The 22,602-nt window shown below is 45.0% G+C and overlaps 1 protein-coding gene across 9 annotated transcripts in view; it reads left to right on the top strand.

The window, feature by feature from the left end:
- PEX5 (peroxisomal biogenesis factor 5) overlaps positions 1-22,602 on the top strand; it is a 116,776-nt gene that overhangs the window by 58,684 nt on the left and 35,490 nt on the right. For 4 of the 9 annotated variants that reach the window (XM_086932945.1, XM_086932944.1, XM_086932947.1 and 1 more), the window contains exons 6-12: positions 4,776-4,878; positions 12,163-12,253; positions 12,539-12,661; positions 12,944-13,033; positions 14,479-14,598; positions 18,358-18,501; positions 18,923-18,993. In XM_086932945.1, the coding sequence (XP_086789071.1) occupies positions 4,776-4,878; positions 12,163-12,253; positions 12,539-12,661; positions 12,944-13,033; positions 14,479-14,598; positions 18,358-18,501; positions 18,923-18,993 (742 nt within the window). The remainder of the gene's footprint in view (positions 1-4,775; positions 4,879-12,162; positions 12,254-12,538; positions 12,662-12,943; positions 13,034-14,478; positions 14,599-18,357; positions 18,502-18,922; positions 18,994-22,602) is intronic. The other 5 variants (XM_086932949.1, XM_086932948.1, XM_086932950.1 and 2 more) reach the window with 2 other exon arrangements.

Genomic DNA, 22,602 nt, shown 5'->3' with positions numbered 1-22,602 from the left:
ACAAGATATTACCATAATCCAGCCGTGATAATACCATTGCCATCATGAGTTTGAGAGCAGAGGGAGAGAAGAATCTGGAAATTTTCCGGATAGTGCGGAGAGTGAAAAAACAAGAGGATACCACCATGCTAATCTGGGAGTGCAGGGTAAGATTTTGATTTAACGTGATCCCAAGTGTTTTAACTGAGTGGGAAGGTGAGGGAGGGGGACCGAGTGAAGGGGGCCAAAACGTGGGGGTCCAGGGACTGGATGTACCACCCGTCAAAATCAACTCGTTTTTATCTGGGTTAAGTTTAAGGTGGTTAAAGTTCATCCAGTCCCTGATAAAAATCATAATAGATTGGAAGTTATGGATGGATTCCGGAGAGTGGGAAAGGTTAAAGATTAACTGGAGGTCATCTGCATAGTTAAAGACAGTGACCTCCAGTTGCTGTAAAGCAAAAATGAGGGGGAAAATGTACAGGTTGAATAAAAGGGGGGAAAGGGAGGAACCTTGAGGGACACCACACTGTACCTTACGTAGGGGAGCAGAAAACCCTTCTAGATGAACAGCCTAGGTATGGTCCCTCAGGAAGGAAGTAAGCCAAGCCAGCGGAGGCCCGCCGATGCCGGCTGCCTTGACACGGCCGAGAAGAATGGAGTGATCGACCGTGTCAAAGGCAGCGGACAGATCTAGAAGGACCAAAGCCTGGGGCCGGTCCTTGTCCATCCCCTCCCTGAGGCTGTCTAAGACTGAAACCACGACCTTCTCAGTAGAATGACGAGGGCGGAATCCAGCCTGGCAGGGGGCCAGATAGCCGCTGTCCTCCACAAAAGAGCTGAGGACAGAGCAGATATGGCATTCCAAGATTTTACCCAGGTAAGGGAGAAGGGAGATGGGGCGATAATTAGTGAGGGAGGAAGGGTCGGCACCAGTTTTTTTCAGTAGGGGAATGATTATAGCTGTTTTATGGAGATCAGGGACCGTACCGTCCCTGAGGTAGTCATTAAGGAATACCAAGGGAGGGATGGGGCAGGCTTGAAAGATTTCTCTCAGGACGGGAGCTGGGCAGACATCAGAGGGGGAGCCTGATTTGACACGGACCGCCAGAGAAGATAGCGTTTCTCTGGTCAGCAGAGGTATATGATCTAACTGAAACCTATTAGGGGGGGTCCGGGAGCCGGAGGGGAAGGGGGAGGAGGGGGTATATTGGCCTCAATATCTGCAATTTTCTCAACGAAGAAAGTATTTAAGGAATCACAGAGGGCTTGGGAAGGTGGAGGTTTAAGGGAGGTTCTATCTGACAAAGCCAACTCGTGGACAGTAGAGAAAATTTCTCTAGGCTGGTCTTCAGCTTAGAGTATTTTGTCAGAGTAATAATTAGTCTTGGCTAAAAGGATTGCGCTTTTGTATGCATTAAGCATGGATGAATAGTGAGTTTTCAATATTGGGCAGTAGGTACGCCTCCATGCACGTTCTGCCTGATGGGCAGCTAACTTCTTTCCCTTGAGTTCGTCAGTGAACCATTTGTTGGCATTATGAGCAAGTTTCACTACGACAAGTTTCAAGGGGGCCACTTGACTGCATGACCTACATAGCCAGGCGTTGATAGCGGCTGCCTGGGAGGAGAGAGGGAGTGCTTCTAAAGCCGGGTAGGAGTCTTGGAGGGAAAGGCAGAGGGCAGGGATGTCAACCTTATTCCAATTGCGGGCCCAGACATTCCTAGGAAGGGTGGGGCGCTTGGACCGGTGGAAATCTAAAGAGAACGAAATCAAAAAGTGATCTGACCAGAGACAGGGAGTGATGGTAATAGGAGAGATCGGGATGTTCAGAGACCAAATTTGGTCTAAGATATGACCCTCAATGTGAGTAGGAACAGACACATTTGAGGTGAAATTTAAGCTATGAAGAAGGTCTGTGAAGTCTCTGGTTACGGCGTCTTCTGCGGGGTCAAGTGGCCAGAAATTAAAATCACCGAGAACTAGCACAGAAGAGTGGTTAACTGCTAGTGTGGCAAGTAGTTCCTGGAACTCGGTCACAAAGGAGGGGGTATGGTGAGGTGGGCGGTAGACAAGGACACCGTTGATAGGGGTTTGAAAAGAAGCAGATCGCATCACTAAACACTCAGCTCCCTGGATGATCGGAGAGGAGAGAGTTTGAAAGTGGAGGTCCGACCGGACAATCAGAGCGACACCTCCTCCTGCCTTGCCCAACGGTCGATCAGCCCACAGGGCATAGTAAGAAGAGGGTAGTGATGCAGGGATATTGGGAAGGGAGTCTGGGCAGAACCAAGTTTCTGTCAAGAATAAAAGATCAGGTTTGTAGGAGTCCAGAAACACAAAAAGTTCAAGGTGGTGTTTCACTGCTGATCTGGTATTCAGGAGAAAAGCCGAGATGGTAGACACTGGCCTCGAGAGCTGACAAGGTTCTAATGAGGGGGAGGGCAGGGGTGAAAGGGAAGGCAAGGTGAGTACAGAGGGGAGAACAGGAAGGGGCAGAGCAAGGCCGAGGTTGGAAATAATGGACGCTGAAGTGGGGCTAAGGGTTCCATGGTTTTGATAACAATAGAGTTCCTCTGGGGAGTACGTTAATATTTGGGCATAGTGAGGTGCCCCTTGCCCCGGCCGGCCGCGGACGGGCGCAGACGGGCTTGCCTTTGGCGCGCCGCTGCGCGTGCGCATGGGGCGTGGCTTTTGTAGCCTAGGTGCGCGGTGACTAGAGCGCTACCCTAGGGAATGCTCTGCCCCTCCAAAGATGGCGGCCGCAACCCCGTCAGCCCTCCGGATCTAGCGGCACTCAGCCGTGCCGGACCGGGGCTAGGGGAGCGGTAGTTGGAGCGAGGGAGCAGCAGCGACAAGGTAGGAGAGACCAACCTATTCCACCAGGTGCGCCACCATCGCAAGCACACATCTCCATAATGTGTATGGCGCTGTCTTCCAGCCACTTCAATGCAGTCTCTAGTAACGTCACCTTGTTGTCAACATTGGCCCCCCCATTTTCTACATTATTTACATTTACTGCAATAAGTACATTTTTCACTGTGTTTTGTGCTTAATTGGCAATTCATTGTTCTATATGATTACCCATGTGTCCCCTTTTGGGGATTTGTTGCTGATAGCACTTTGTAACATATTAAAGACCCCCCAAGAATAGCTCAGGGCAAAAGGGGCTTGTTCCAAGACGTAACACTGGGATGTGCGTCAGCCTTCTGCCTTGCCTGCCAATAAGCATTGGTACCTGCAAATGATTTTCATCTGTTTCTGAGCCCCTGTCTGTGTTTTCTTTGTGTCACTCTTAGGTAGGTTGAAAGATTTATTTTCCTAACACTGAGCAGACGTGATAGAACAGAAACATTATTTTACCCAACAAGACCACTTTTTATTATGGTTGCTCTATATGAAATGGCCCCTCCTCCCTAATCACGAACACTACTATTTCACATTCAGCCTCCCCTGCCCAATCCTTCTGTCCCTTTGTGGGCAATTGCATTGCCTTTTCAATGTGCCGGGCCCTCTCGTTGCAGGATATTTCCATTTTTTTAGCTCACAAGATGCTGGCTTTCGTCAAACACAGGCCACCCCAGACCCTGAGGTTCAGCAAGCATCTTCTGTTCTCTAGGCAATCAATCTATTACACCAGGTGCGCCACCATCGCAAGCACACATCTCAATAATGTGTATGGCGCTGTCTTCCAGCCACTTCAACGCAGTCTCTAGTATCGTCACCTTGTTGTCAACACTGGCCCCCCCATTTTCTACATTCTTTACATTTACGTTCAGTTACTCTACCTTTGCCTCAAAAGCAGTTGTTGTATCCTCCATTTTGTCAAATATATTGTGCATTTTCTCCCTGGAAGGTAGGAGACTCCGCTCTCCCTTGCACATGTCCTCTATACTCCCTCCGTCATAACACTGACATAACCAAAATTGAGGGGGCCTCCCTGCAAATGTACGTGGAGGGGTTCCCCTCCGGGCTAAATCAGATCTCCGGCCACAGTGTTATGCTGAGGGGCCCCCCCTGGAGCTTGGGGGGGCACCGCACCCTGCACCGCAGGCCTGTGTTACGACTCTGCTTCATAAGGGGAACCTTTAGCCGCACCCAGGTTTTCCTTTTAAGAAATTCTCGTGGGGGCATGGGGTGACTTGAGTCAGGGTGTCCTTCCTTAGTGGTTTTGAATAGCCCCACTGGCCCTCTGTCTTCCCATAGTTTGGAAGCTTGGCAGGAAGTTTCCAGCACCTTGCACTCCATTGAGGCACCCTGATTCTCTCTGTGGCAGTGAGGATCCAAGGGTTCAGCGGGGGACTGATTTCAAGGGTTAGGCCAAGCGCCATCAGCTGCCCTGTGGCAAAAGTCGATCAGAATACCTTTAGTGGAGTAAAGAAGGTGTTCCGGCTGTGGGTCTCTCATGATCCCTTCAAGTTGAAAGAAAGTCTCAATGTTCCCCAGCTCCTGAAATCAGCTAGAATCTCTGATATGAAAGGGCCAGAGTCAAGCTGTGCCGCTTGTTAGACTCCAGGAACTGTGACTGTTCTGTAGCCCACAAGGCCATGTCACTAAATAAATACATTTAATCATCTCACCAGTACAAGGAAAGCGATTGTGAGAGCCTGTGTGATAAACTTGGCACTCCCTGGTGTAGCAGTGACTTCAAAGACAAGTGATCATCTCCCACTGGTTGAGGTCTTGAACATGTTTTTCCCGTCTCCTTTGTCTCTTTCCCCGGGCAAATTTACTGATTAGCCGCTGGGTCTAGACATTCTTCTATGTGTGCACCACTGACTCCTTCTCTTTTCCAGATCCGCTCTCCGTCTCCCCTGCACAGTGGGCTGAGGAATACTTGGAGCAGTCTGAGGAGAAGCTCTGGCTGGGGGAGGCCGAAGACCAGACTGCTAATAAGTGGTAAGAATCCATCATTCTAATTCATTTTTCAGGCCACCTTTCCACAAACCATCTTTCCACAAATAAATTCTAATTTTTTTGGGTGGGCATTCCTCCTTTCTTTGTTTTTGCTCTGTTTTTTGTGCTATTTAGTCCAGTGCCCTGAATGCTTAATTAATAAAAGGCGTCACCCTTTATCGCACACAAGGCTGTGGTTTAAATGCCACTCTTCGTAATCCGTCTTTATACTATTCACTCTGTTAAGGTGTTCAGTTCTTTACTCTGTTAATTGAGAATTTGTTAAATGGTATCTATTTAAAATGTAATCACCTCTCTGAATATAAACATGTAGGCCTTTTTGTAGGTGCTATTTGTGGGGCAGTCTTTATTATATTTATTTATTTATTTTGTGTCTCTTAGAAAGTGGAGCTGTAGGGCATTGTGGTACTAAGTTTAGCAGCCGAATGCTGGTAAATAAATTGGTTAAGAGGTTGGATCCGCTTTTTCAGAAGAGAAGCTGCCCTGGCAGACCCTGATGAGTAGGAAGCAGTGCATTGAACATTGAGTCGAGTACGTAGAAGCCCCAGTCCCTTTTTCTACCTTTTCTGAGCCAAGGAAGAACGACATAACTGGGGGCATAGCTGCTTCATCTCACAAGGGACATGGCTTGGTCTTCTTGATTGGCAATGCACTTATGGTCTTAAATGTTGTTCTGACATTGACTGGTCCCACTACGAGTGCCTAATGAAGGGAGACATTGGCGAGTATTTTGGGGCCGTAAGTAGAAGTCCAACTGCAGTTTTTTGAATGACCTTATTATCAGTTACGATACCTTTAGTTTGGACAAAATGTATCTCATTGCCATTTGCCAGACTAGAGCAAATCAGTGCTGTAACTGCAGTAAAACTTCTCTTGGTGGTCCGGTGGGAAGAAATATTTTAATTTCGAGCAGTTCTAGCTAAAAACAAAAAGTCAAACACAGTACTACAATCTGCTGGCACCAAGGAAGGTTGGCAATCTAACTGGAGGTCAGCTTGTACATCCTAGTACTGGCAGGGGCAGGCCCCCAACACTGGCATTCTTTTCTTTCCTGTGTCTTGTAACTGTTTTTAATTTTTTCACAAGACCTGTAGTTGAGAGAACTACACTATCTCACACATGAAAACCCACTTTCCTGTTCTTCCAATTTGCAGGATAATTTATTTTATTTTATTATTTTTATTTTCTTGAGTTTTATATAGCGCTGGCTAGACCCGGAGGTATCAGAGCGCTTTACATAAGGACACCGCGAGTTACAAGTTACAAAGGTTTCACAGTAGTTACATCCTGGATAAAAAACAATACAGGAGTAAATTAGCGAACAAGAAAGACAGGCTAGGAAAGACCAGGGTTTGCAGGTAATCCACAGGGAGGAGACAGCAGCGGGAAAGAAAACAAGACAAATGCCCGTGATCCGGCTGAGTAGGTGACGGCCATAGCGCTGTGCCAGGGCCAATCTCCCCTTTAGCTGTCGGTGCAGCTCCACTGGAAATCGGCCATGTATACGTTTAGGGCTCCTCCAGAGAAGTCACTCCCAGTCACTCTACTCCTCCCGGACCTACAGGAGGAGTGTTTCATTTGTACAGGTGTCTGCAGGGGGTTGGCCCCAGCATCTATTTTCAGGGACAGTGATGAAAAAGAACCTGAAAAGTAACCTGCAAAAGAGAAAAAAGAAGTTCCGAAGTGAGGGGTGGTGATAGTCAGGCACCTGAGGTGGAATCAAAACTAGGCATCCCATGGAGTTCATCACACCTGGTGTTTATCAGCACTGGGTTTCTAAGAAAAACTCTCATCTTTGGGCCCCTGCACTCACTCATTTTTTTATTGGTAATTTATTAAGCACATGAAGCAGTGTCTATAACCCTAACCTTACGACTCTACTACATTGCATGAAAAATGGCAGGACTTTAAAATTGGTTACTGTCATTCCACTACACAAACTCTTGACATGCTGGGCCAGCAGGCCAAAAGCTAACCGCCCACGCACAGCTAGTGCCCACATGATTTAGAATCAAAGAATGCATTTGAATTGATTCAGCCTGTATGTAGACGTGGCAGTGGCACCTGAATTAACCCCTTGATTTCTTGGATGGTGCCCATCTTTATTACCTTTTTTGATGAAAGGATTTTCACTGCCTACCTCCACCTATAGCTTTAATCAGCTAGTAACATATTTAATAATATTTGCATCTATTGTAGTTGTAAGCATTTTAGCATTGAATAGGTACACAGCACGTTATTTAGACAGTGGTAGCTACAGTTAAAGCGTAGGGTAGCGAGGAGGGGTAAGTAATGTCAATCATGACTCAAACAGTGGCCCGAGTTCCAAGCTTGGCACATAAAGTTGCCAGGTAAAGTAAAAGGTTTTTACTTCTTTGCAAATGGAATTAAATACCCTAATAAACCATAAGGTGGGTTAACACCTTTTAATACTCTGCTTTTCACTGGGCAGAATGCAGGCTAAGAATTCAGATAGGCAACAGCCTCTTTAAAAATCATCTTTCACTGTCACTTTAGGACTTGAAACTGCTTTACTTTCCCATAATGTTGTCCAGCAACTGAATTAGTTCATTTTCCACTCGGTCGTGCAAGCATCCTGAACTCTGTGCATTGCATTTCATGTAATTTTTCACAATAGAATAATAGCTGAATTAATTTATTTTGCTTCTCCTGCATGCCCCCATCCTTACGTTTAATGCAAGGGTAACTTTCTGTGTGCTGTATTATTTATTGTTCCCCTCACTAGTCATCACATCCTTTTTACAGGGTTTTATTGAGGCATTGCAGAGCATAAAGGTGGAAAAAAGTGTATTTGGTGGTTGCATTTTTGCTACACACAAATGGATTTTCTCTTCCTTCAGTTGTTGATGGTTTCTCTCTGATGTCCACATCAAACCTCTGAGCAATATGCGCATATTTCTCCTTAAAATGTTGATGCATCCTAGACCTCTGTGCATCCTCAACATCAACATTACGTATTATTATTTTTTTTTGCAGAGCTTTATATAGCGCAAACTTGACCCGAATCGGGTATCAGAGCCCTTTACATAGCACTAGTTACATTACATGAGGACACATTAATTTTTGTTAAGCACAGGGAGATTAAGTGATTTGCCCTGAATCACAGGATGTTCAGCGTCATTGCCGAGACTCTAACCCAGTTCCCCAGATTCAAGATCGACCGCCCTAGCCAACTCCCCCTTATGTATCGAGATAACCTTGAAGTCGAGGATTAATGCCTCAATTCCCTTAGGATCCTTTAGTGCTGTAGTGAAAACCAGTCCTGTCCTTCAAGAGTACATGCTTGAAGATTCCTACAATTCTATGTTTAGATTGTGAAAGAGTCCCACCATCAAGCTGGACCTAACAATAAATGAGTATTGGGGGCCCGGTTTCTGGGTGATGGTTACTAATATCTCTCATTTGTACCTCTGTAAACTTATGCAGAAATGGCTTTGATAGATACTGGATGCACAGAATAAATTCCGTAACACACAATACCTTAAAATGGAAAGTTCTGGGTGTCATTTACAGTGCTATCTTAATCCTTGTAGAATAAGGAGAGATTACGGTCCAATATATGGTCTCCTAACTTGTATTAAATTTAGAGGAGTATACCCATTTGTTGCTGGCTTGAGCTATTATATTAAATATCCAGAACCCACTCAGTCACTAGGAGCATCTGCTGGTAGGAGTAGAAGTCCTCACCCACCCAAGGGTGGCATGCTTCCTCACTGGGTTTGCTCCTCGTTGGGCTGGCATCGCAATGCCATATGAGGCCACTCAAGGGGGCTCTTTGTCGGAGATCTTTTTTTCTTCAAATTAGGTTGTAGTTGTGCAACCTAGGTTAGGAATTAATTTTCCTAGTGTTCTCTAAGTAGGCATTCTTTGACATATGATACTTGGGAAATTAATAAAATTGAATTTATGGTCGACATGTTTCATGCTTCTTTTGTCCCTAAGGATCAATGGCATTTCATCAGGGCCTAGTGTAATGTACCCAATCTTCTCAGGGGGTGGAGATGTTATGTTATGTTACCTAGTCTTGTAAAGCCCGTAGCTACTCAAGACCGGGCTTCCCAGCACTGACCGGAATCGTGAGGAAAAAATGTATTGGTTAGGCGAAGAGGTGGGTCTTCAGTTGCTTCCTGAAACTTAACAAGTTGCTTTTGGCTCTGAAGTAACTGGGCAGGGAGTTCCAGAGTTTAGACACCCAGTATACAAACGATCGCCCATCGCCCTTGGGTCTTTTAATTCTGGGGGTAACCAGGAGGGAGCAATTGTTGTATCTTAACTCTCTTGTGTTGTGGTATGGTGGGATAAGGTTACTGAGGATATGCGGGCCACACAAGTATTTTACCTTGTGTGCACTGCACAAGGCCTTGAATTAAATTCTTTTGTTCACCAGAGGCCAAAGAAGGCTTGCCAAAGCCAGACTTATGAACTGTTTTTTAGGCAGGCCAAGCAGTATTCGGGTAGATGTGTTCTGCATAACTTTCAATTTTTGAATTTCATAAGCAGGACTGCCTAGATAGAGTTACCATAATCTAGGCGTAGAAGTACAAGAGCTTGGACCACAACTCTTCGAGTGTGCACAGGGAGCTAATTTATTGGCTTTCTGAGGGCTCTCAGAAGACCAAAACATGTCCCTGACACTTTCTTAGCCTGCATGGCAATGGTTAGATTATTACCTATTAAAACCCTCAGGCTCTTAACCTCCATTTTAGGGGAAGGGTGGGCACCCAGGCATGAAGGCTAGAGAATGTGGTCCCACAATGCTGGTTTGATTCCAACAACCATAACCATAGTTTTTTCGCCATTCAATTTCAGCTTGTCATCCAGTTTTTCACCTGCCAGGTGGACTATGTTTCTGAGGTTGGGTTTGTGTTAGGTGAAAGGAAATGGCGATCTGGGTGTTATCAGCATACAACACCATAATGAGACCAGCTGAACAGATAGTGTCTGCTAAAGAGCGGGCATAGGTATGAAAAAGAGTTGGGCTCAGCGATGAGCCTTGAGGCACTCCGTACCTGAGCTGACGGACAACCGACAGGCAAGGCCCTTCCCTAATCTGAAAACATCTATTGTGCGAAAAATGAGGTAAGCCATTTTAGCTCCTTCCTAGTGACACCTACCGCCTAAAATCTGTGTTTGAGGATGCCACTGGAGACTGTATCAAAGGCTGCGCTCAAATCAAGAAGAATGAGAGCAGCTGCCCCTTCATGGTCAAATGTTTTTTGAGTCCGCCTTGGCTATCAAAAGGGATATATCCTTACTATACCCGGGAGGAAAGCCTGTTTCCGTCTGGTGCAGGAGATTGTGCGTTTCCCAAAAAGTCGGCCAAATAGCCATTTACCACTTTTTTAAGATCTTACTAATACCTGGAAGTAATGATATTGGTCTAGTTTTGATTTTGTTGGGATTCAAGTAGGATTTGTTCAGCAATGGACTAATAATTGCATGTTCCACATATCAGGGACTACTCTTCTTTGCAGTGAGATGTTATAGATTGCCGCCAAGACATAGATGATACTGTTGCCTCCCTTCAGCAGTAGATCTATAGGTGCCCAGTCCAGAGGCGAGCCAGACGTGATTGTCTTAGCTGCTGCCCTAATGACGTTGTTGTTCAGTTTGTGGAAGGCTGACAAATCCAATGAAACCTCTTTTGCCTGGACGATTTCCCTGGTATTAATGTTTAGATCCAGGTCTCATGCCAGAGAGTCGTATATAAGGCTGATTTTTCAAAGAAAGAAATTAGGAAACTACTCACAATGATCCTTTGTGGGTGGAGGACTGGCTCCAGCAATTTGGGGTTTTAAAAACGAATTGACAATTGCGTAAATCTCTTGTGTGTGGGTTGTAGTTCGAGTTCTAATGACCCTCCTACATTAAGGAATGAACTCCTTGAGGTACGTGGAAAAACAACTTCTCTCAGGCCATCTCCCTGAGAAAGAGTTCTTGGCGGTTCTGCCTACCCACCTGTGCTATTTCTATCATTTGTGAATCATTTTTGCATAACTTGCAGTGATTTCTGTACCAATAATTCACAGATGTGATATTATTTATGTAGCTTACGGATCCTAAATCAAGTCTACATACTGTTTACGTCTCATGTAAATGCAACTCATTTATCTCTTTTATGGACATTCTTGTGATATGTACAAACCACTGAAACCTTTCTTCATTTAGTAAGAGTGATGACTTTGTATGAGGCCACCGACATCTGTGCTTCAACAGTGTACCTTGATGCAGGTGGAAGTGGTTTAGCCTAGCAATGGTTTGCCTGCTGGTTGGAAAGGCCTTTACACAAGGCCGCCAAAGCATTGTCCAGTGCAGGACAGTGGTTGGTTTTGGAGGCATGATCGTCACGGCATAGTTACAGATGTTTGACCAACAACTTCAACGATACCTTGCAAATCAAGAAAGGAGCAATATAGTCTGCCGGGCTGTAGAACAACCATTGTTTTGGATAAATGGTTGAACAGCTGCTATTGTTAAAGAGAATAAATCACTTTTCTGCGGTTTTAATTTATATGTTTTCTTAGTTCCAGTGGTATTTCAGTGCTCCCTTATAGTAAAGAAAATTACAAGGGAATAATTGTCGAAGGATGGCTGTCGGCTGGCAGACATAGGTCAGGTAAATAGAAATAAGGCCATCAGGGAAGCAATGCTACGTAGGTCACAATAAATAAGTTATGATAACCAGCTTTGTGAATTATTATTGTAGCATTGGCTCTTTTACGACCATTCCTATCTTGAAACATTTTGCTTCTCAGCTTTTTTAGGATCCTCTCTTCCTGCCTTCCTTGGTTCTGAAAGCAGTCTGTGCTCTTCTCATTTCAATCACCTGTTCAGCATCTTTCTTTCCCTGTTCCGCTCTTTGCTCTTTGATTCCCCTCCAATGTCCTCATTTGGTTGTGCTACACATGCATAAGTTTGTGGGTCAGAACCCGTGAATCATATCATTCTTCTTCTGAAAGCTGGGGGCCATTGTGCTGGACATGCAAGACTAACCAGATGTCCTATACTATGCTGTGTCTCTTCCTCAGATATTTTTAAAAGTCTGTATGGTTTTCAAAAAATCAAAAAATGCAGGTATAGTAAAGCAATACAATGAAGGAGCCTTTCTCAACCTGATTTGGGGATTCCTCGAAGAGCAGTATTGCAAGGGGGGGCTTGAAAGAATATTTTTGAGGTTATGTTCCATCCTCGCATGTCTAATGACTGACATGTCAATCTTATTCATGTCTTGTGTGGGAACTTTAGGTACGAGGAATATCAGCCCGAGGAGGACCTCAGAAGAACAGCCAACGAGTTCTTGTCCAAGGTGGAGGACCCCAAGCTCTCCGGCTCCGAGGTGAGGAGAGTCGGGGGCTGCTTGTATCTGAAGCTTCCTTTTAAGATGTCTTGAGAAGATATTTGTGATATAGTGCCAGTTAAGACAATTCTTAGTGGTCTCATATTAAGAGAATGAAACTAAAATACTAAGGAGATCTATTTGAGAAGAACACCTATTAATATGTATTTTAAAATGGCAAGATTTTGTAGAAACCAGCATCTCTTAACTGAATATTATCCATCTTTCTCTCTCTCTCTCTCTCTTCCTTTCTTTTTTGCTTCCATCTCCCATTCCTGGTGACAGTTCATGAAGTTTGTCAGACAGATAGGAGACGGTCAGGTCACCATTGACCAAAACCAAGTGACTGTGACCACTAGCACCCCCGGGCAGGCAGAGCAGTGGGCTGATGAATTTTTACAGCAGCAGGTAGGGAAGTACTTCTTGCAGAACAGGGATCACATCACTTCCTTTAAAGAAGAAAAGATACACTGTTTAAAGTGTTAGCGCTCGAGTGGCAGTGGTGGTCTGTAACCCACTGTAACAGATGTTAGAATGCTCTGCGATTTATAGGCAAGTAGGATTTCACAACTTTTAAAATTTCTATAGTCGAGAACAGTAGAGAGAGAAGTTCTTCACCCCCAACGATTTATTTCAATTTCTTTTCTAGAGGGTTCCATATTGTGTTGTGTTTTTTATTTCCGATGGCAGGCTGCCTCAGATGCCTGGGTCGACCAGTTTGCAATGAGTGGGAACCTGCCAGCAGACACGGATTTTGAGAAGGCTAAAGTGGCTGTCGAGGTAAGAGAGCAAAGCGATTAGAGGGTGACCAGGGGATACAGAACAGAATAACTTTGATCCTGTTAATTCCCCTGTGGGGGTAGGTGGATTGAGAGATGGAGTTTGAATGCTCCAGGAAATGAAACCAGGACTGACGTAGGACAGGACAATACCCTTCATAACATTGTGATAAATAAGGGGGTACAACTGCAGTGAATGCGCACAAGATGATGTCCCTACAACATAATTTTAAAAAGGGTGGGGCAAAAAGGGAAGTGATGAATGCCTTTAAAATGCACAGAGGAGCAGCACTCAATAGACCAAATGGGCTGAGAAAAAATTGTGGGGGATGTCTGGAGAGAATATGCTCAGCAAGTAGACGAGGCATGACCACCTACATACGATTCTACAGTACTCCAAGTGGCTCTGGAATCTGTCTCCCAAAGGAGCCTTATTTCTCTGGGTGGAATTGTGAGTTGTTAGATTCACCTGTTAGCATAACAGGCCTCTTCCAGTGCTTTAGTGCTTTGAGGAAAGGAGGAGCGGGGACGCTGGACAGATAGCAGCCATTAGTTTCCATTGGAGATACTGCCAGTTTTCCAGTAGGTAACCCTTGTGATTAGACTAGACCCAAACATCTTAGCAAGGCTTCCTTTTGCTGCCCCAAAGGATGCTAATTGTGAGGAAAGTAAGGGAATACACAGAACAGAGACTGCGTGCAGGACCAGAAAACTGAGAATCTTTATAGCTAGAGTGAGGCTAAGATAGTGGGAATTCTCTTTACAACTAATTACATGGTCACTCTTCTGCCATTCTTTCCCCTCCCTTCTTAACTTTGGTCACACTGCTCCTTTTATCACTACTTTTGTCGCCTTTCTTATTGGCATACTCCTCTGCTTCCATCATTTCTTGCCACCTTTTGTTTCCTAACCACCATGTACTCTTTCCCCACTTCCTCTTCTTTCATTTCCTTTCCACTCCCCCTGTCCTTTTACTCTTATATCAAATACTCTTCTTTGCTTCTCCTGTTTTTCCCTATTTGTATCCTTCCACTCTTCCGTTTCTTCATGCCTCTCTTCATTTACCCTGCTTTACTTTTCATTCTTACTCCCATTTACTCTTCTCCCCTCACTGTCTTCTTTCCACTGTTTCCTCCTTTTTCTTGTCTCATTTTCCATCTACCCTCTCCTACTTTCTCCTAACCCTATTCTCATTGGTCTCCGTCCAAATTGTTTTCCTTTACTCCTCTTCCCCTCTTCTAATATTTCATTTCCCTCATCTTACTTTTCTCTTTTCCTTTTTAATGCCATTGCTTTCTCCCCTCCTTTCTCTTCTACTTTCTTTTATCCATACCTTTTACTTTCCCTTTTCTCCTGTTCACCTGTTTGCCGGTTGCTCAATTCCTTCCCTATTTCTTCTTTCAACCTCTGTCCTCCTGCAACTCCCAACCTCCTCTTCCTTCGCAGTCTGATGTTGATTTCTGGGACAAGCTGCAGGCAGAGTGGGAGGAGATGGCGAAGCGTGATGCTGAGGTTCACCCCTGGCTGACGGATTATGACGACCTGACCTCCTCCTCATATGACAAGGTAACAGTCAGCAGAATCTCATGTTTTTGCCAGTCCCTTGATAGGAGCAAGCTCACACTGACCAGAATGTTGTCTGTAAGAACCCCATATGTGCTAGGGTGTGAGCTTAGAATGAAGCTCACTCTAACCAGCACCTGCTAGGAGGAAGGTCACACCATAAAATATTGGCATGAACCCCATATGTGTTAGCGTGTGAGCTTGGGCCTATTCAGCGGACCTCACATTGACCAGAAGATGTTACTAGAAACCCCATATGTGTTAGTGTGTGAGCTTGGAATGAAGCTTACTCTAAACAGGACCTGCTACGAGGAAGCTCACACTGACCTGTTCCCGGGGAGAGAAAAACCATAATGATGTACAGCAAACAGATGGTCTGGATTTGTGGGGAAGCACTAGCTTTTGAACGTCTGTCGCATTATTCCCTGCTAAACAAGTGCAGCACTGTTAGCGGTTGCCTTTCCATCTGCCTCTCACCCATATTGCCAGTATATCAAAGAACGCAGCGATTCCCTATCCAAACAGATGCTCCGCTGCCTCCTTTACTCTCAGATGTGCCTTAATGTGTCCATCAAATTGTTTTTAGTAATTTTCTCCCTGAGTGTACTGGGGTAGCTCAGACGTGGGTCCCAGAGCCTCCACACCACTGGAGTCAAGCTAGCCGGGCTGATGAGAGGTGTTACCTCGAAACCGGTCCGGTCCTCGGATGCTTGATTCCGGTCTGGGAAAGATATGGCTGTGTAGTTCGGACTGGACTGTTCCCATGGGGCACAGGGTCAGAGCTGATTTGCATAAAGCCATTATCTAACCCAGGGTGGTGTGGAGTGCAAAAAACGATGGATTTAGGCCCAGATCATTGTACTGGGGTGAATGTAAAGACATTGATCTACATTCTGTCCATCAAATTGTTTTTTGTAATTTTCTCCCTGAGTGTACTGGGGTAGCTCAGACGTGGGTCCCAGAGCCTCCACACCACTGGAGTCAAGCTAGCCGGGCTGATGAGAGGTGTTACCTCGAAACCGGTCCGGTCCTCGGATGCTTGATTCCGGTCTGGGAAAGATATGGCTGTGTAGTTCGGACTGGACTGTTCCCATGGGGCACAGGGTCAGAGCTGATTTGCATAAAGCCATTATCTAACCCAGGGTGGTGTGGAGTGCAAAAAACGATGGATTTAGGCCCAGATCATTGTACTGGGGTGAATGTAAGACATTGATCTACATTCTGTCCATCAAATTGTTTTTTGTAATTTTCTCCCTGAGTGTACTGGGGTAGCTCAGACGTGGGTCCCAGAGCCTCCACACCACTGGAGTCAAGCTAGCCGGGCTGATGAGAGGTGTTACCTCGAAACCGGTCCGGTCCTCGGATGCTTGATTCCGGTCTGGGAAAAATATGGCTGTGTAGTTCGGACTGGACTGTTCCCATGGGGCACAGGGTCAGAGCTGATTTGCATAAAGCCATTATCTAACCCAGGGTGGTGTGGAGTGCAAAAAACGATGGATTTAGGCCCAGATCATTGTACTGGGGTGAATGTAAGACATTGATCTACATTCTGTCCATCAAATTGTTTTTTGTAATTTTCTCCCTGAGTGTACTGGGGTAGCTCAGACGTGGGTCCCAGAGCCTCCACACCACTGGAGTCAAGCTAGCCGGGCTGATGAGAGGTGTTACCTCGAAACCGGTCCGGTCCTCGGATGCTTGATTCCGGTCTGGGAAAAATATGGCTGTGTAGTTCGGACTGGACTGTTCCCATGGGGCACAGGGTCAGAGCTGATTTGCATAAAGCCATTATCTAACCCAGGGTGGTGTGGAGTGCAAAAAACGATGGATTTAGGCCCAGATCATTGTACTGGGGTGAATGTAAGACATTGATCTACATTCTGTCCATCAAATTGTTTTTTGTAATTTTCTCCCTGAGTGTACTGGGGTAGCTCAGACGTGGGTCCCAGAGCCTCCACACCACTGGAGTCAAGCTAGCCGGGCTGATGAGAGGTGTTACCTCGAAACCGGTCCGGTCCTCGGATGCTTGATTCCGGTCTGGGAAAGATATGGCTGTGTAGTTCGGACTGGACTGTTCCCATGGGGCAAAGGGTCAGAGCTGATTTGCATAAAGCCATTATCTAACCCAGGGTGGTGTGGAGTGCAAAAAACGATGGATTTAGGCCCAGATCATTGTACTGGGGTGAATGTAAGACATTGATCTACATTCTGTCCATCAAATTGTTTTTTGTAATTTTCTCCCTGAGTGTACTGGGGTAGCTCAGACGTGGGTCCCAGAGCCTCCACACCACTGGAGTCAAGCTAGCCGGGCTGATGAGAGGTGTTACCTCGAAACCGGTCCGGTCCTCGGATGCTTGATTCCGGTCTGGGAAAGATATGGCTGTGTAGTTCGGACCTGAATGTTCCCATGGGGCACAGGGTCAGAGCTGATTTGCATAAAGCCATTGTCTAACCCAGGGTGGGGTGGAGTGCAAAAAACGATGGATTTAGGCCCAGATCATTGTACTGGGGTGAATGTAAGACATTGATCTACATTCTGTCCATCAAATTGTTTTTTGTAATTTTCTCCCTGAGTGTACTGGGGTAGCTCAGACATGGGTCCCAGAGCCTCCACACCACTGGAGTCAAGCTAGCCGGGCTGATGAGAGGTGTTACCTCGAAACCGGTCCGGTCCTCGGATGCTTGATTCCGGTCTGGGAAAGATATGGCTGTGTAGTTCGGACTGGACTGTTCCCATGGGGCAACAGGGTCAGGGCTGATTTGCATAAAGCCATTATCTAACCCAGGGTGGTGTGGAGTGCAAAAAACGATGGATTTAGGCCCAGATCATTGTACTGGGGTGAATAAGCCATTATCTAACCCAGGGTGGTGTGGAGTGCAAAAAACGATGGATTTAGGCCCAGATCATTGTACTGGGGTGAATGTAAGACATTGATCTACATTCTGTCCATCAAATTGTTTTTTGTAATTTTAATGTGATGCACAGCAGCTCTGATGCTCTTTGGTGCCTGGGCAGGGTTCAGAGAGGAAGATAAATCTGCCTCACACCTGTAAATGATTCTTTAGCAACACCTATTAGTAAGCAATTTGTTGTACAGATGATACTGTGTCAAATTTGCATTTCATTTTTCCTGTTATAGCACAAAATGACCTCCTGTGACCTCAATTTCTAACAGTAGTCCTTTTATTTATGTTGCCTAGCACCATCATTAATATCCCTCTGTGACTCAGTGGTCACAGCCAAATTGTATTCCTATTTATCTGTCTATGGCATGTTGTAGTCATGGTCTTGGAAACTCTGGGCACACTGATGAGACGGTGCTGGGATGCAGCCTACTCTGACATGGCACTGCTGAGAGTGAACTAACACTGCCTGCTGGAGTCATGGTCCACTGACACACTCAAAGTTTTCCCTCCTGCACTGACCGCGCACAGTTGGGTGGAAGTGCACACTACTTCTCTCCTCCTCTCTTGATGTGGCGCGACTCTGAGGAATCCCGTGTTGTCTGGGTCCTACAGCAATCATTAATGACTGCTGTGAGGAACATCATCTTGCTGGGAGAAGTCCACATGGGGATGAACCAAAGAGCATGCATATGATCCTTGGGGCGTTGTGTGGCATTGTCAGGCATCTGCACAGACCTGGAACGGCTGAGAGTAGATAATGCTCCTGGGTACAACTCACACTGCAAGAGTAAAGGGACATGTACATGGGATGGTGGTGGATGCTCATAAGGATGATTCACACCGTTGCTCTCTCCCCAGGGTTACACGTTTGAAGAGGAAAACCCAATGAGGGATCACCCTCAGGCTTTTGAGGAAGGGCTCCGAAGGATGCAGGAAGGCGACCTCCCCAACGCTGTACTGCTGTTTGAGGCTGCTGTTCAACAACAGCCCGACCACATGGAGGTAAGAAGTGTAATGCACTTACGTCGATGGACGTGGATTGACCACAGGACAGAGAGCAATCTCTCTTTTTCTTTTTTTTTTTTAACAGGATATTACCTATAACTAAAAAGATGGATTTTCAAACAGTTTTGATGATGTTGTGAGTGTCCGGTGGCTGTCTGTATTGCTTTATGGCTGTTGTGTGAATGAGGAGGAGGGATAAAAAGTGACTCTGATTTGTTTGGCAGGATTGATGACTGTATAATCCATGGTAGAGAGGTGAGGTTGACCATGCGGCATTGGTTGTGATTTAACTGGTTCAATAAGGATTCTCGCCACGTAGCTTGCAAAGCTGATCCCATCTAAACATAGGCGATATGGGCACAGCACTCTTTGTAGTAAGTGTAAGGTAAGACTACTTTTCTTTGTTTTTTCTAAACAGGCCTGGCAGTATCTGGGAACCACTCAGGCAGAGAACGAGCAGGAGCTGTCTGCTATTAGTGCTTTGCGCCGGTGAGTACCCAAACCTGTGATCCCTAAGGAGAGAGATGGCCAGACAAATCCACATTACTCTGTGTCTATTTTGCACTGCTTTTCACTGCTTTTATTTTTCATTTTGTTGTACTGACATTCTCCCCATTGCTTGAGTGTGGCAATGTTTATTTTCTGAAAAGAACCAGGAAACTGATCTTAAAATTGAGCTTTTTGGTCATGATCATGGTGTACACTGTATGTTTACCTTGTGTACCGTCTAATGGCAGAAAGTAAACAGACTTGGTAATGACTGATTGGCGTATCTCCACTTAGCGTTATCATAAGGTTGAGCATATTGCATTCTGAGATCTGGAGATTGCCACTGGAAAATAATCCTGCAGCGCAGGTAGTCTATACTAGGGCGGATAGTAGGTGTAGATCTCACTTTAATTGAAACTGAAGTCTAAGATTAAGATGAGTCTGACCTGTGAGCCAGATGTTCTTAATTGGTGAAAAGGCTTTGAGCTTTCAAAACAATGTAAGCTGAACCCATGCTTCTGTGGGCCTTTATTGTTGATATGAGCAGTGAAGGACAGAGAGGGGTCAATGAGAATGACACGGATTTAACAAAGTATGAAAGATGAGAGAACCCTCATCACGCTCGTCTTAATGTAACCTAAAGCTTTTGGGTACTAGTACGGGCAAGTGTGTGCGCTAGGGTGTGGGTTTAGGAGTGGCTTAGGGATTAAAGCCATTAAGGGCACATATGAGGTAAGAGATATGATTAGGGTTAGCATAGTGATAGTGTGAGAGATCGGGTTAGGCATAGTGTTAGGGGTGGTTAAATGATGAGACCAGTATCGGGTGTTGTTTGTTAAGATTAGAGTATATACCATTAAGGATTAAGTGATGCATTTATCAATAATGTTAGGGGTGAGAATTAGGGTGGAGTGTAACTCACTGCACATGTGAGAAAAATGAATAAGATTGTAATCGTTTGCCTCTCAAACTAATTGCCAAACATGTTGACACCCAATTTGATTTTTTTTAAACTTTTTTCCAAAATGGTGTTCTTCACACTCTACAATTTCAGAATTACAGCTGAGATTCCTAATTTTAGCAAACACTGTTGGGGACAACACATTAGTTGTCTACCAGAGATAAAAAGGCTACTAATTAAACTGCTTGTTTGTACAGTGACTTGACTAATCACCAACCAAAGAAAGGTCAGTCACATCTCCCATACCTTTATGCAGGGCCTCCCTTTCCCCTGTTAGAATCCATTTTAAAGTCTGTTGTGCGGTCAACAGGGCCTTACTTTTGAGCAAACATGGCTATATTCATTACCAATATGTTCACTAGTGGATGTGCACTTGGACCACATGTCTGGACAGGTTTGAAACCCAAGAGACTCTAAGAACACACAAACCCTTGCAGATTGAGACTCTACTACGACCTCCCTTTTTACCTCAGACTTGTTCCTTTAGTGTTGCAGGTCAGGAAATTGATCAAAACCTATTTCTTTAGTCTTCTACCTTCCCAGGCCTTATCTCCTCCCTCAGAAGTCTCGCCACAATGTGAAGGGACAATTGCATCTCTCAGCCTGATGCTTTTTCTGATGGAACAAACCAGTCTTCAGAATATGTCCACTCTGGGATATGATGGAGTCACCTTTGACACTAAATATTGATATTTTTTGCACCAGTAGTTTAACTCAGTCTTTCATGAAACACTGCAACTGAAAGCATCTGCCAGGCTCCTTGGCTCCAGACTTTTTTGAGCGAAGTATGAAGGTTTTCTTCACCTTCTGAAGCCAAACAGAAAGGTAGACATAGGCTAAGCGGTTCAGAAGTGACAAACATGATCAACTCTTCCTGAAGAAACACCCTCCTGCTGATTTACCAAGTACCTTAATCAGTAAGGAAGAGGTTCATTTCTCCACCCACTTCTTCATGATAATCCGATAAAGATCAGTGGCATGAATTTAGTGTGGAGGAAAGTCTGGCAGTTAGCTCTAAAGCTCATCTGGGTTAGTGAGTAATTTTCAGAAACCAAAAAGGAGACCGCATATGAATTCTTGAGTTAAGCATGTGCGCTTACAAACCGATTATAAGCCTAGCTAGAAACTAAGTGACATGTAGACTTCTTGTTATTGCCTTGGGAGTCACAATGCGAGTTTTCTCCTACCTCCACCTTACTAACCTGAACTACAACAACACGGGAGAAGAACCTAGCCGTGCCATTTTCTGGGGCTTCCATCTTCGAGTGTCTTGCAAGTTAATATGTGTAGAAAGTGAAGACTGTGGCTGGAATCATGAAGATGCTGGGCCTCGAGGAAAAAGGGGCCTTTTCAGAATCTAATCCGTGTTTTTCAGGAGGAGAAGTCTACCAGCAGCTAGTTTACACACCTGATGTCAGAAGCAACAGTAGGAGTACTTTCCAAAAGGATCAGCAAAAACACACAGAGAACAACAAAGACCAAAGACAACATCCTTTGGCAAAAGCTCTCTTGATAGCCCTCTCCGCATTAAAATCAATAACTCCCCACACAGCCATGATTACAGGGGAAGGACACTTCTCAAACCAAGTTTAGCAAATGGCAGGTTGGTGCCAGGCTACTCGTGGGCAAACGCATTCTAATGTCTGATATCAAATAAGATTCCCATGATGGATTACCCCTTACACCTATGTCACTTTGCCTTTTCTAATTTCACACACATTACTAGTTAATTGGCTCTCATTAAATATAATCAGGCTGATAAGTGTTCTGTTCAAGTTTAAGAAGATTATTAGAACTGCAGAAGGTTTAGCCAACCAAGATTCGAGTAAAGTCTCATGGCTGAGTGTTTCAAGTTTTCATTCTGAAAGACATTGCGTACAGAAGGATTTGGGCAGTTTAATGATACTCCATTGACCTACCTGTCTCGGGGCTGTGTTGGCCTACTGGTGGTTGAATTCTTGACCTACCGATGTCCGAGCCATGAGTTAAATTGCAGAGCTATCTTGATAATTCAGCACTTCACACACAAGAGTCATATGTTATTTCCAAAGTCTGTTGCGCTTCAACATCTGGCTGGAGATCCAGCCAGAAGATGCTGGCATTCAGGAAAGCTGTACACAGGACAAACACTCTAATCAGTGGGAGATCCTTCAAAAGGCCCACACCATCCATGACACATTGACTCTCTGCCCTTTATTATAATTTCCACAAACCCAAGGGTGGGAGTACAGCCATAATCTTCCCTCAGCATTGGAAAGATCTGAAAAGAGGCCAAAAACTACTCTACTCCCAAACAAGGCAAATACTTTTCTGCTTTTGTTGGTCGTGCTTCTTCACTCTCAGTGATGGTTGCATTGGAGAAGGATTAACCGATGCATCCCTGGGTGAGCAAATATCACTTTTTCCCTCTCATTTAAACCGTCGCTCCTTCCCAGCGATTTACCCCCTCCCCACCCACGTTCCTTTCACACTATTCCCATTCTAACCCATAAATATAAAATTATCTTGGTTTGTTTTTCACCCTAATTTTCTCTTGGTATTCCTTTTCCCCCTAGACATGTTCTGTCTATATATCCAACTCCCATCCCATACATTATCATCTTTTTGCTTCACTTCCTTCCTTACATGTCTTCTTTTTTTTTCTGGTA

Source organism: Lissotriton vulgaris, chromosome 7 (assembly GCF_964263255.1).
Source record: "Lissotriton vulgaris chromosome 7, aLisVul1.2, whole genome shotgun sequence".
Lineage (NCBI taxonomy): Eukaryota > Metazoa > Chordata > Amphibia > Caudata > Salamandridae > Lissotriton > Lissotriton vulgaris.
Note: the sequence above shows the minus strand (reverse complement) of the source record. Positions and strands in the feature narration are given on the sequence as shown.